At 32.9% G+C, this 12397-nt stretch overlaps 1 protein-coding gene across 3 annotated transcripts in view; it reads left to right on the forward strand.

Moving 5' to 3' along the window:
- Positions 1-630: 630 nt before the first annotated feature.
- LOC132757520 (uncharacterized) overlaps positions 631-12397 on the forward strand; it is a 31973-nt gene continuing 20206 nt past the window's right edge. The window contains exons 1-6 of one of the 3 annotated variants that reach the window (XM_060748828.1): positions 631-758; positions 4033-4107; positions 4747-4935; positions 7844-7948; positions 8522-8626; positions 9198-9302. In XM_060748828.1, coding sequence (XP_060604811.1) covers positions 642-758; positions 4033-4107; positions 4747-4935; positions 7844-7948; positions 8522-8626; positions 9198-9302 — 696 coding nt within the window. In that variant the 5' untranslated portion in view covers positions 631-641. The remainder of the gene's footprint in view (positions 759-4032; positions 4108-4746; positions 4936-7843; positions 7949-8521; positions 8627-9197; positions 9303-12397) is intronic. The other 2 variants (XM_060748827.1, XM_060748829.1) reach the window with 2 other exon arrangements.

Here is a 12397-nt window from a genome sequence, read left to right on the forward strand (position 1 = left end):
CTGATGCAGTTACTTTGTCAGTAGGAGGATGAGTTAAGGTTGTGTTATACTTCTGGATTTGAGCTTGAGGTTTCCTTTAACTGTTTTCGTCATATTTTGAGAGATGTTTATTCAGCTTTACCACTTCAGCTTGAAGTAGATACAGGTCTGTATTTGATGGCAAATTGACAGTTCTGCTCTGAAGAAGCTGGAGTGTTGAAGCTTGTGAACAGCATATAATAATTCATATTGAAATTGATATTGAAATCAGAAAAAAATGGAATTTGATATTAAATTTCTTTCTTCCCATCAGATATTAATTTATAACATAGTTTAATGTTGTATTTACAGGTATATATATTGTTTGTTCATAATAAATAATGATCACAAAGTATGTAAGAAATGATAATAATATTCACAATTAAGACCACCCCGCAATTAAGACCACTTTGGTCCATTCCCGATGATGGTCTTAATTGAGGGTTTTTACTGTAACTAATTATCTAGTGTACGTCGGGTATATCTGTAAATTACAAGATCACATTGACGGCTTCTTTATTTGAACACAACATATCCTCCTTAACGGAAAGTGTCGAACTGTTGCGCGATTGCAATTGATTGCATTTAAAACATACGACAAAACACGGATCTTTATCAATTGCATGATAGCCGAGGTAATCGGAATATGTCATGTTAACAATAAGTTTGTCGTGTTTAAATATCCTGGTTTAAAAAGCGAAGGTCAAAAAATGGATTATTTATATAAATACATGTTTACGGTATTATGAATATTATTATTTTACTTCTGAATGATATACAAAGTTACTTATATAGCAACTATAATAGACAATCTCCTTAAATTGATATTTCGTTCAAGTGTTCATTATTATAAACATTAAAGTAAAAAGTCGGGGCGACGCAGCCGCAGGACCAATTCAATTTTGTAAATATGCTTAAAATCTACTTAAACCGATTTTAATAGAAAACCGATTTGAAAGTAAATCATTAGTTTGTTAGTTTTCATTTGAAATACTGCAATATGATTAGCAAACATAAAACGGTTATTCATTTTCAAAAAATGTTATGTACTGAAGGAAATGTATTCATTTTCATTTGAAATACTGCAATATGATTGTATTAAATATAATTTCGAACACGAAACGTTTTTATTTTCAGAAAATGATAGCTAAATTCAAAATGTATGCATAACCTGGTCACTTCGGAGATATGACGGATTGTATTGTTTTACTTTTTATCTTGATATGGGCTTTATCAGTGTTTTACATTGCAATTGATTTATTTACACTTTTGCCCTGATTTATGTTAGATGTGATATACCAGCGGAACAGAAGTGTTCGCAAAATGATTTTTAAACAATTATTTCATATAGATATTAAAAAACCAAAGTTCATCAAATAAAATGTGAAAAGTAATATAGAAAAGGCATTTTGCAGACATTTCATTCAAAATTTGACTTTGAAGAAATCTGCTATGCATGCCGAACATCTGTCGGGTATCACTCCGAATTGCAAAAGCTGATCAGTCCGACAAGGTCGTCCAAAAGATTTATCCTTTATTTTGGCGGCAACACATATTTCTTCTCCATGATGCAGAATATAATAATCCCTATCGGCCTCCTGTACATGAAAATAGTAAATATTACAAAATCGAATTTAAAACATAATTATTTTGTATAATTCAGTAATTATTTGTTGCACTCAAAATTAAAAGGCCACCTTTTGGCAGATTAAGGACATAAATGATGACCTGTCCGGGGTCCGTACTCTCAATGCCCCATGGACACCAGTTAAGCATATAATTAAAGGTTTTACCAATCTAACACATCAGTATTTTTTTAAACAAGAAAGAATTATTACACGGTGAGTATCCATATCGGTACCCCCTTTGCGAAATCTACTGAAACGGTATCTTAAAATATGCACAGAAAAAAATCGGCGACCTATACACATTCAGAGATTGTTCATTCTACTGGTGGTTAAATAAGAAGCACAAAACATATACAATATCGCAATGTTTTGCCTCGCCCACCCCTTCTGTAATGAACCAGGGATTTGATAATGCACAATGCATAATAAGATTTAATGCATCAACTTCCGTTTTCAACTTCATTATTTAAAAAAAAAAAAGCAAACATTTACATTAATGAATACAAAACATCAGTATTTATACCCCAGCAGTGCTATTTAAAAAGACTTTGTGTTGTCTTACAACTTTTACCTTCAACGTATACGCATTTTTTCTAAACGTTTTGTGTTGCCCTTTTGTATTATAGTAGCGAGATTCTCTCATGAAACATTTTTGCGCCTTTCAACGTTGAATTTCTCGCATGGTTAACTGACCACGAGAAATGTAATGTAAACACAAACGCGATTCCTAACTTTAATTTTCGCATGTTTCTTTCGTAAACTGTAGCTTATTTGCGGTATCAGTAACTATAGCGGATCCGAAGTTTTCCGAAAGAGTATGTTTAATATGGCTACCTATCTATTACCATGAGGAGTGCACTCGACTATTCTCATTGCTGTGATAGTTAAAGAAGAAGAGCCTGAATAATGTAGAATTTCCTACGTTCAAAAAGGACCATAGTTCTGTCAAAATACTGATTAGAGTTTTAATTAGGTCTTTGATATTGACCTATTATGCTCTCAAAATAAGTGTGTGAAGTATCAATCAATTTTCTTCAGTAGTTTTGATGATACAAACTTGCACACAAATATTTTAACCAAATTGTGACGCCAACATCGACTCTTGACCGAGTACAATAGCTCTTCATACTCCAAAAGTCAGGCTAAAACAAGATATTTAATCAGTCGTAACCAACTATAAAGGTTTAATTTTTAACTTTGAATACTGTTTTCATTATAATGGTAGTACTTGATGGTGATCGCCTTCATGCACTACTTTTTACCAACAATAATAGAGGACATAAGAAGGGCATGAGATAGTGCTTTTTTAACAATTAAGATATTGCAAGTTCTTTTTGTTTATTACAAAAAATAGAATTTCCCTGCACTTAACCAGACTTTAAACTGGATTTTGCCATTCATGGACTGTACATAGAACCTTGCAAAATATTTACGTCGGTCTTCAGAAACTAATCACATTCAAGGGAGATATTATTATGGTTATCATTTTTAGTTTTATTGATAATAGTTCTTAAAAAATAAATTAGCCAGTGTAAATCGATGCATGTGTGTCTGTTTAGACGACAAGAAACATCGATAGCTTTACATACTACTAATAAATAGGGTGCTCCCAGTCACTTTTAGGTCTTCCCAGGTTGAAGTATGAATGAATAAATATGTGGGACATGTCAGGTGTGTATAAACATTTGTGACGCTATATAGCGATCAAGATGCTAGCATAGTGTCAAGTTTTGTTGTATTCTCTTTAATAGTATATTACTTAATTATAAACATCAATTAGAATTTCATCTTGCTGTCTCTTATTTGGATAAAAATTGCTTGATATAGGTACGTTACACTATTATATCGTAAAGAGCCATCAAGAAATAATACTAAATGTCTATACTATCCAAGCTTGAGGACACTAATCTTTCCTCAAGACGATCTTTTACTTTATAAAGTTTTTGCTTTCTGTTGCCATGGCAGAACAAAGTTTTTTTCAAGAAATGGAATTATTTTAGTAATTAAACAGTGACATAACAATATCAAAGGAGAATTTGTTTTAGAGTCATTTTATATTTTACCATCGGACCAAAGCTTTGTATATTTGAGAGATTTCGCTAAAAGTGCAAATAAAATCTCATATTTACACCAGTCTCCTAGTTTTCAATGGTCAGATAAACGGTTCATTCTTTAAAATATAACAGAAGTGACAAATATAGCCAATTTCTTTTGCTCCTTTGTGAAAATGTAACTGCATTTTGAGCTAAGTTTTACTTGGTAGTCTTTTGTATTTTGTATTCTTTCCGAACGATCTTTTTCTCAAATGTACTTATCCTGCATACTCTTGCATCACGTAGTGTCTCTCTATAAATATAGTAAGAATAGCTTTTGTTTTCTAATATAGGCTAAAAAACAAGTTCAGGTGCAGAAAACGTCGAAAGGAAAAGCACGTTCAAAGAGTCACTCTTCGAGCTCCCGGGTATGAATTATCACAAGTTTTGCTTTAAATATATCACAAAAACATTTTTATCTGATGATATTTATGATAACACTTCCGCTATTACTCGTGAACATTTATTCTGATAATATTTATACGAAAAGTCAAGAACTCAGTACCTGTATATATGGTGTAAAGTAAGTTCTAATTGACAGTATCATAAAACGGGTAAACTTTTAAAAGCACATACTTTTTTACAATTCCTTTTCTAACGTTGTTGTAACTATGATTTAAAAATCGGAGAGAAATTACGAAATTCTATAATTTTTTCTATCACGTTTTTCTAATTATAGTTCAAGTAGCTTTAACATATATACAATTTCAATTATAATTGATACATGACCTCATGCTAAGTATTCGTTCATAATAATGCTGGAATTATGTCGGCTTGTCTGACAATTCTAGAACCGGTGCAAACACTATTAAACGCAGTCTAATAGACATACACGTACAACCAACACTTTAGATTAGACGGTTAAAATCATGTACTGGATATATTGAAATTTTCTGCTTATATTTAGAACTATCTTTCTGCCATAAATCTGTCATTTAATTTGTTACCAAAAATTGGTTAAAATGTAATTAGAATCAAAGAACTTGTGCATTTAATTCTTTTTCCAGTTATTTTCGTTTCTTGGTGATTTATCGACCACAAAGAAAACACCGAAAAAGAAGACACCAAGCGAGAAAGCAAAACCAAAGAAGAAAGAGGGCGTGACAGGTGCGGTACAAGCGGGACCATCAACCAGTAAGAAAAAGACGGCGTATGAAGGCTCTGGAATGGGCCATGGTGGCGAGATCATGTTTGAGGTATTTATTGATATACATTGATATTAGTACCTCAACTTGTGAACCACAATCACCATCAATATATCCGGAAATATCTTAATATCGCTTTAAATCTAAAGCCGGTGAAGACTGGGAAGAACTTGAGAAAAGGATCTGCTATGATTGCCGAACATCTGTCGGGAAAAACTCCGATTTGATCAGTCCGACAAGCCCGTCCAAAAGATTTTATCTTTATTTTGGCGGCAACAAATATTTCTTCTCCATGATGCAGAAAATATTAATCTATATTGGCCTCCTGTACATTTAAATAGTAAATATTACAAAATCGAATTTAATAGAGAAATACAGAATCCCTAAAGAAAGCCCAACACGACAAAATTGAAAATGTTGCAGGCTCGGTTGATTGAGCCTGTTCATGGACGGTAATGGAAAGTGCAAGTTACCGTCCACGCCCCCTAGCACCGGCTTAAGCAGAATTCAACATTTAACACATAAAACATATTTAAAATATATTTTGTATAATTCAGTAGTAAATTGCTGAACTCAAAATTAAAAGGCCACCTTTTGTCAGATTTAGGACATAAATGGTGACCTGTCCGGGGTCCGTAATCTCAATGCCCGGGTGTCCAATGGACACCAGTTAAGCAGACAAGTAAAGGTTTTACCAATCTAACACATCAGTGTTTTTTTTCAAACAAGAAAGAATTATTACACGGTGCGTATCCTTATCGTATCCCCTTGCGAAATCTACTGAAACGGTATCTTAAAATATGCGCTGAAAACAAATCGACGACATATACACTTTCATAGAATGTTCATTCTACTGATTAAAGATTACATGTAGTTGAAAAAGAAGTATACCGCGGAACATTAGAATGATTAAACTAATTCATTCTTAGGAATGTGTCACAAAAACCTACACAATATCGCGATGTTTTGCCACGCCCCCCCTCTGAAATGACCCAGAGATTTGATTATGCACAAAGCATAATTAGATTGATTGCAACAATTTTCGTTTTCAACTTCAGTCTGTTTTTGTAAAAAGCAAATATTTACATAAATGAATACAAAACATCAGTATTTATACCCCAGCAGAGTTATTTAAAAATACTTTGTGTTGTCTTACAACTTTTACCTTCAAAGTATACGCATTTTTTCTAAAAGTTTTGTGTTGCCCTTTTGTATTATAGTAGCGAGATTCTCTCCGCCTTTCAACGTTGAATTTCTCGCATGCTTAACTGCCCACGAGAAACATAAACGCGATTATAAACTTAAATTTTCGCATTTTTCTTTCGTAAACTGTAGCTTATTTGCAGTACCAGTAACTATAGCGGATCCGAAGTTTTCCGAAAGAGTATGTTTAATATGGCTACTTATCTATTACCAAGAGGAGTGCGCTCGTTATTCTCAGTGCGGTGATAGTAAAAGAAGAGTCTGAATAATGTAGAATTTCCTACGATCAAAAAAGGACCATAGTTCTGTCAAAATACTGATTAGAGTTTTAATTAGGTCTTCGATATTGACATATTCTGCTCACAAATAAGTGTGTGAAGTATCAATCAATTTTCTTCAGTAGTTTTGGGAATACCAATTTGCACACAAATATTTAACCAAATTCTGACGTCAACATCGTCGCTTGACCGATATAGCTCTCCATACTCCAAAAGTCAGGTTAAACAAGATATTTAATCAGTTGTAGACACCATTGCAACCAAATTTAAAGGTTTGATTTTTTACTTTGAATGCTGTTTTCATTATAATGACAGAACTTGATGGTGATCGCCTTAATGAATTACTTTTTTACCAACAATAATAGAGGACATAAGAAGGGCATGAGATACTGCTTTTTTACATTTAAAATTGCAGGTTCTTTGTGTTTATTGCAAAAAAAAAAAAGAATTTCTCTGCACTACACCATACTTTAAAAATTGATTTTGCCATTCATGGACTGTACATAAAACTTTTACTTTGGTCTTCAGAAATTGTACACATTCAAGGGAGATATTATTATCGTTATCATGTTTTGTTTTATTGATATACGTTCTTTAAAAATAACATGCCAGTGTAAATCGATGCTTAATGTTTAGTCTGTTTGGACGACAAGAAACATCGATAGCTTTACATACTAGTAATAAATAGGGTGCTCCCAGTTCCCTTTTATGTCTTCCCAGGTTAAAGTAAGAATGAATAAATATGTGGGACATGTCAGGTGTGTATAAACATTTGTGACGGTATATAGCGATCAAGATGCTAGCATAGCGTCAAGTTTTGTTGTATTTGCTTTAATAGTATATTATTCTATATCTTCAAACTCATTTAGATCTTCATCTTGCCGTCATCATTTAGATAAAAATTGCTTGAGATAGGTACGCTACACTATTATATCAAACTTGGTAGAGAGCCATCAAGAAATAATACTAAATACCAATACTAACAAAGCTTGAGGACACAAATATTTCCCCAAGAAGATCTGTTACATTTTAAAATTTTTGCTTTCTGTTGCCATTGCAAAACAAAGTTTTTCAAGAAATAGAATTATTTAAGCAATTAAACAATGGCATAACAATATCAATGGAGAATTTGTTTTAGAGTCATTTTATATTTTTTCCATCGGACCAAAGCTTTGTATATTTGAGAGATTTCGCTAAAAGTGCAAATATAATCTCATATGCACATCAGTCTCCTAGTTCACAATAGTCAGATAAACGGTTCATCCTTCAAAATATATCAGAAGTGACACATATAGACGATTTGTTTTGCTTCTTTGGGAAAATGTAACATTTTGAGCTAAGTTTTGACTTGCTAGTCATTTGTATTTTGTATTCTTTCCAAACGATCTTTTTCTCAAATGTCTTTACATAAATTATTCATGCATCACGTAGTGTCTCTCTCTAAATATAGTCAGAATTGTTTTTGTTATCTAATATAGGCTCAAAAACAAGTTCATCTGCAGAAAACGTCATTCAATGATTGTTTCCAACAACAAGAATCGAAAGAAGAAAAACTTTCAATGAGTTACTCTTCGAGCTCCGAGGTATGAATTATCACAAGTTTTGCTTTAAATATTACACAAAAACATTTTTATCTTAGGGTATGATAACACTTCCGTCATTACTCGTTAAAATTTATCCTTATAATATTCATATGAAAAGTCAAGGACTCAGTACCTGTATATATGGTGTAAAGTAGGTTCTAATTGACAGTATCATGAAACGGGTAAACTTTTAAAAAGACACACAATCTTTTTTATTTAGTTGTTTTAGAGTCATTTTATATTTTTTTCCATCGGACCAAAGCTTTGTATATTTGAGAGATTTCGCTAAAAGTGCAAATAGAATCTCATATGTACAACAGTCTCATAGTTTTCAATGGTCAGGTAAACGGTTCATCCTTCAAAATATATCAGAAGTGACAAATCAAGCCAATTTGTTTTGCTCCTCTGTGAAAATGTAACTGCATTTTGAGCTATGTTTTGACTTGGTAGTCATTTGTATTTTGTATTCTTTCCAAACGATCTTTTTCTCAAATGTCTTTACATAAATTTTTCATGCATCACGTAGTGTCTCTCTCTAAATATGGTCAGAATTGTTTTTGTTATCTAATATAGGCTCAAAAACAAGTTCATCTGCAGAAAACGTCATTCAATGATTGTTTCCAACAACAAGAGACGAAAGAAGAAGAACTTTCAATGAGTTACTCTTCGAGCTCCCAGGTATGAATTATCACAAGTTTTGCTTTCAATATTGCACAAAAACATTTTATCTTAGATAATGATAACACCTCCGTCATTACTCGTTAAAATTTATCCTTATAATATTCATATGAAAAGTCAAGGACTCAGTACCTGTATATATGGTGTAAAGTAGGTTCTAATTGACAGTATCATGAAACGGGTAAACTTTTAAATGGACACACAACTTTTTTATTTAGTTGTTTTAGAGTCATTTTGTATTTTTTTCCATCGGACCAAAGCTTTGTATATTTGAGAGATTTCGCTAAAAGTGCAAATAGAATCTCATATGTACATCAGTCTCATAGTTTTAAATGGTTAGATAAACGATTCATCCTTCAAAATAAATCAGAAGTGACAAATCAAGCCAATTTGTTTTGCTCCTTTGTGAAAATGTAACTGCATTTTAAGCTATGTTTTGACTTTGTAGTCATTTGTATTTTGTATTCTTTCCAAACGATCTTTATCTCAAATGTCTTTACATAAATTTTTCATGCATCACGAAGTGTCTCTCTCTAAGTATAGTCAAAATTGTTTTTGTTATCTAATATAGGCTCAAAAACAAGTTCATGAGCAGAAAACGTCATTCAATGATTGTTTCCAACAACAAGAGTCGAAAGAAGAAGAACTTTCAAGGAGTCACTCTTCGAGCTCCGAGGTATGAGTTATCACAAGTTTTACTTTAAATATTACAAAAAAACATTTCTATCTTAGGGTATGATAACACTTCCGCCATTACTCGTTACAATTTATCCTTACAATATTCATATGAAAGGTCAAGGACTCAGTACCTGTATATATGGTGTAAAGAAGGTTCTACTTGACAGTGTCATTAAACGGGTAAACTTTTACAAGGATACACAACTTTTTTAAAGAAAAAAAAAATGTCATCATATACAAACGTGTTTGCAAAAATACAATGCAAATTTCTATTTTCTTTTGAGGAACCACTGCAATTATCAGATGTTGTATTTCATAATGATTAACCTTTTGCAGCGTAAAATATGTACACATTGTAAATTTCACAATGTAAAATAGAAAAATACAGAAAAATACAGAATCCCAAAGGAAAGCCCATCACGACAAAATTGAAAATGTTGCAGGCTAGATTTGATTGAGCCTGTTCATGGACGGTACTGGAAAATGAAAAAAATGATAAATACAGAATCCCTAAAGAAAGCCTAACACGGCAAAATTGAAAATGTTGCAGGCTGGGTTTGATTGAGCCTTCACAGACGGTAATGGAAAGTGCAAGTTACCGTCCACGTCCCCTAGCACCGGCTTAAGCAGAATTCAACATTTAAACATGAAATAGTAAAATTTGAATTTAGAAACCTCCGCAGATGTGTTCATACGGCAGTTATCATGGAACCTTCAGTTACCGTCCACGTCCCATAGCACCGGCTTAAGCAGAATACAACATTTCAACACGAAAAATGGTGAAATTTAGAATTTAGAGACTTCTGCAGATGTGTTCATACGGCGATTATCATGGAACCTTCAATGTGACACATTAGTGCCATTCCATGAAAAGCGGCGTATGGACCTCAAGTAAAAGAATGCGTCTGCCCTAAACGAGAAGACAATGGTCGGAACTAAAAATGGAATTCTGAAAGGGGATCTGAGTTTATGAAGCCTGCGTATCACAGACAAGACGTCAAAAGACAAATTTAAATAGCAGGCAACAAATTCTAAGGGTGATTATACAGTATTCAAGTTAGAATACTGGAACCACCGAGTTGAAAACGGCCAAAAAGAAGAAACCAAAAGCACATCATAACAAGTATACACAACAAGAATGTTGTGCCGAACGACCCTCAAGAATAAAAAAAATAACATCATTGATTAAATGCACGGGGAGACTTTTTACAGCCGCCACACTGCACAAATAACACGGATGTGACAATAAAATAGAGAAATACAGAATCCTAAGGAAAGCAAGTCGAACATGTTGGGCATCTGAAGTAGAATTACTACTTGATACTTATGCCGATGTCCATGATCCTGTATTTAAAAAAAAATGATAATGTCTGTTAATGACTGTTATAAAATCTGACAGCTGTAACGTGACCCTTACTATATCTCACTGTGGTCTTTCGGGATCATCAATTGAGGATTGAATACCGCCTAAAACGGTGCTAGTGTGTGTGAGGCATATAGACTTAAAGCTATGATGAGGACGTAGGTCAATGACAAGGTCAAGTCAAGGTCACTTTAAGGCAAATCATGCCTCGGAAATTCGTAGTTTTTATCTTGAAATATCAAACATGGTTTAAAAATTAAATGTTAAATTGTTAATTAAGAGCATGTTTAACTTAGATGTTTATCAGCTGGACAAGCATTTAAACATAAACACGATTATTAACTTTAATTCTCGCATGCTTCTTTTGTAAATTGTAGCTTATTTGCAATACCAGTAACTATAGCGTAGGTTTTCCGAATGAGATGTGCTGTGATAGTAAAACAAGTTCAAAAAGGACCATAGTTCTGTCAAAATACTGATTAAAAGTTTTTATTAGGTCTTTGATATTGACCTATTATGCTGTAAAATAAGTGTGTGAAGTATCAATCAATTTTCTTCAGTAGTTTAGGGGATACCAACTTGCACACAAATATTTAACCAAATTGTGACGCCAACATAGTCGGTTGACCGATATAGCTCTCCATACTCCAAAAGTCAGGCTAAAACAAGATATTTAATCAGTTGGAGACACCATTGCAACCAAATATAAAGGTTTAATTTTAAACTTTGAATGCTGTTTTCATTATAATGGTAGTTCTTAATGTTGATCGCCTTCATGCTCTACTATTTTACTAACAATAATGGAAGACATAAGAGGGGCATGAGATACTGCTTTTTTACAATTAAGATTTTGCAAGTTCTTTGTGTTTATTCATTTCCCTGCACTGCACCAGTTGTACATAGAACCTTGCAAACTATTTACGTTGGTCTTCAGAAATTTAGCACATTCAATGGAGATATAATTATGGTTATCATTTTTAGTTTTATTGATATTAAGTCTTAAAAAATGAATTTGCCAGTGTAAATCGATGCATGTGTAGTCTGTTTGGATGACAAGAATCATCGATAGCTTTACATACTAGTAATAAATAGCGTGCTCCCAGTCCCCTTTTAGGTCTTCCCAGGTTGAAGTATGAATGAATAAATATGTGGGACATGTCAGGTATGTAAACATTTGTGACGCTATATAGCGATCAAAATGCTAACATGGCGTCTAGTTTTGTTGTATTCTCTTTAATAGTATATTATACTATATCATCAAACTCATTTAGATCTTCATCTTGCCGTCATCATTTGGATAAAAATTGCTTGACATAGGTACGTCAAACTTGGTAGAGAGCCATAAAGAAATAATACTAAATGACAATAATATCAGAGCTTGAGGACACACATATTTCCCCAAGAAGATCTTTTACATTTTAAAGTTTTTGCTTTCTGTTGCCATTGCAAAACAAAGTTTTTTAAGAAATGGAATTATTTAAACAATTAAACAATGGTGTAACAATATCAAAGGAAAAGTTGTTTTAGAGTCATTTTATATTTTTTCCATCGGACCAAAGCTTTGTATATATGAGAGATTTCGCTAAAAGTGCAAATAGAATCTCATATGTACATCAGTTACATAGTTTCCAATGGTCAGATAAACGGTTCATCCTTCAAAATATATCAGAAGTGACAAATACAACCAATTTGTTTTGCTCCTTTGTGAATCAAAGCACTGAAAGCACTGG

The sequence above is a fragment of the Ruditapes philippinarum genome, unplaced genomic scaffold (genome assembly GCF_026571515.1).
Source record: "Ruditapes philippinarum isolate M1 unplaced genomic scaffold, ASM2657151v2 ctg1934_1_1_1_1, whole genome shotgun sequence".
NCBI classification, from domain to species: domain Eukaryota; kingdom Metazoa; phylum Mollusca; class Bivalvia; order Venerida; family Veneridae; genus Ruditapes; species Ruditapes philippinarum.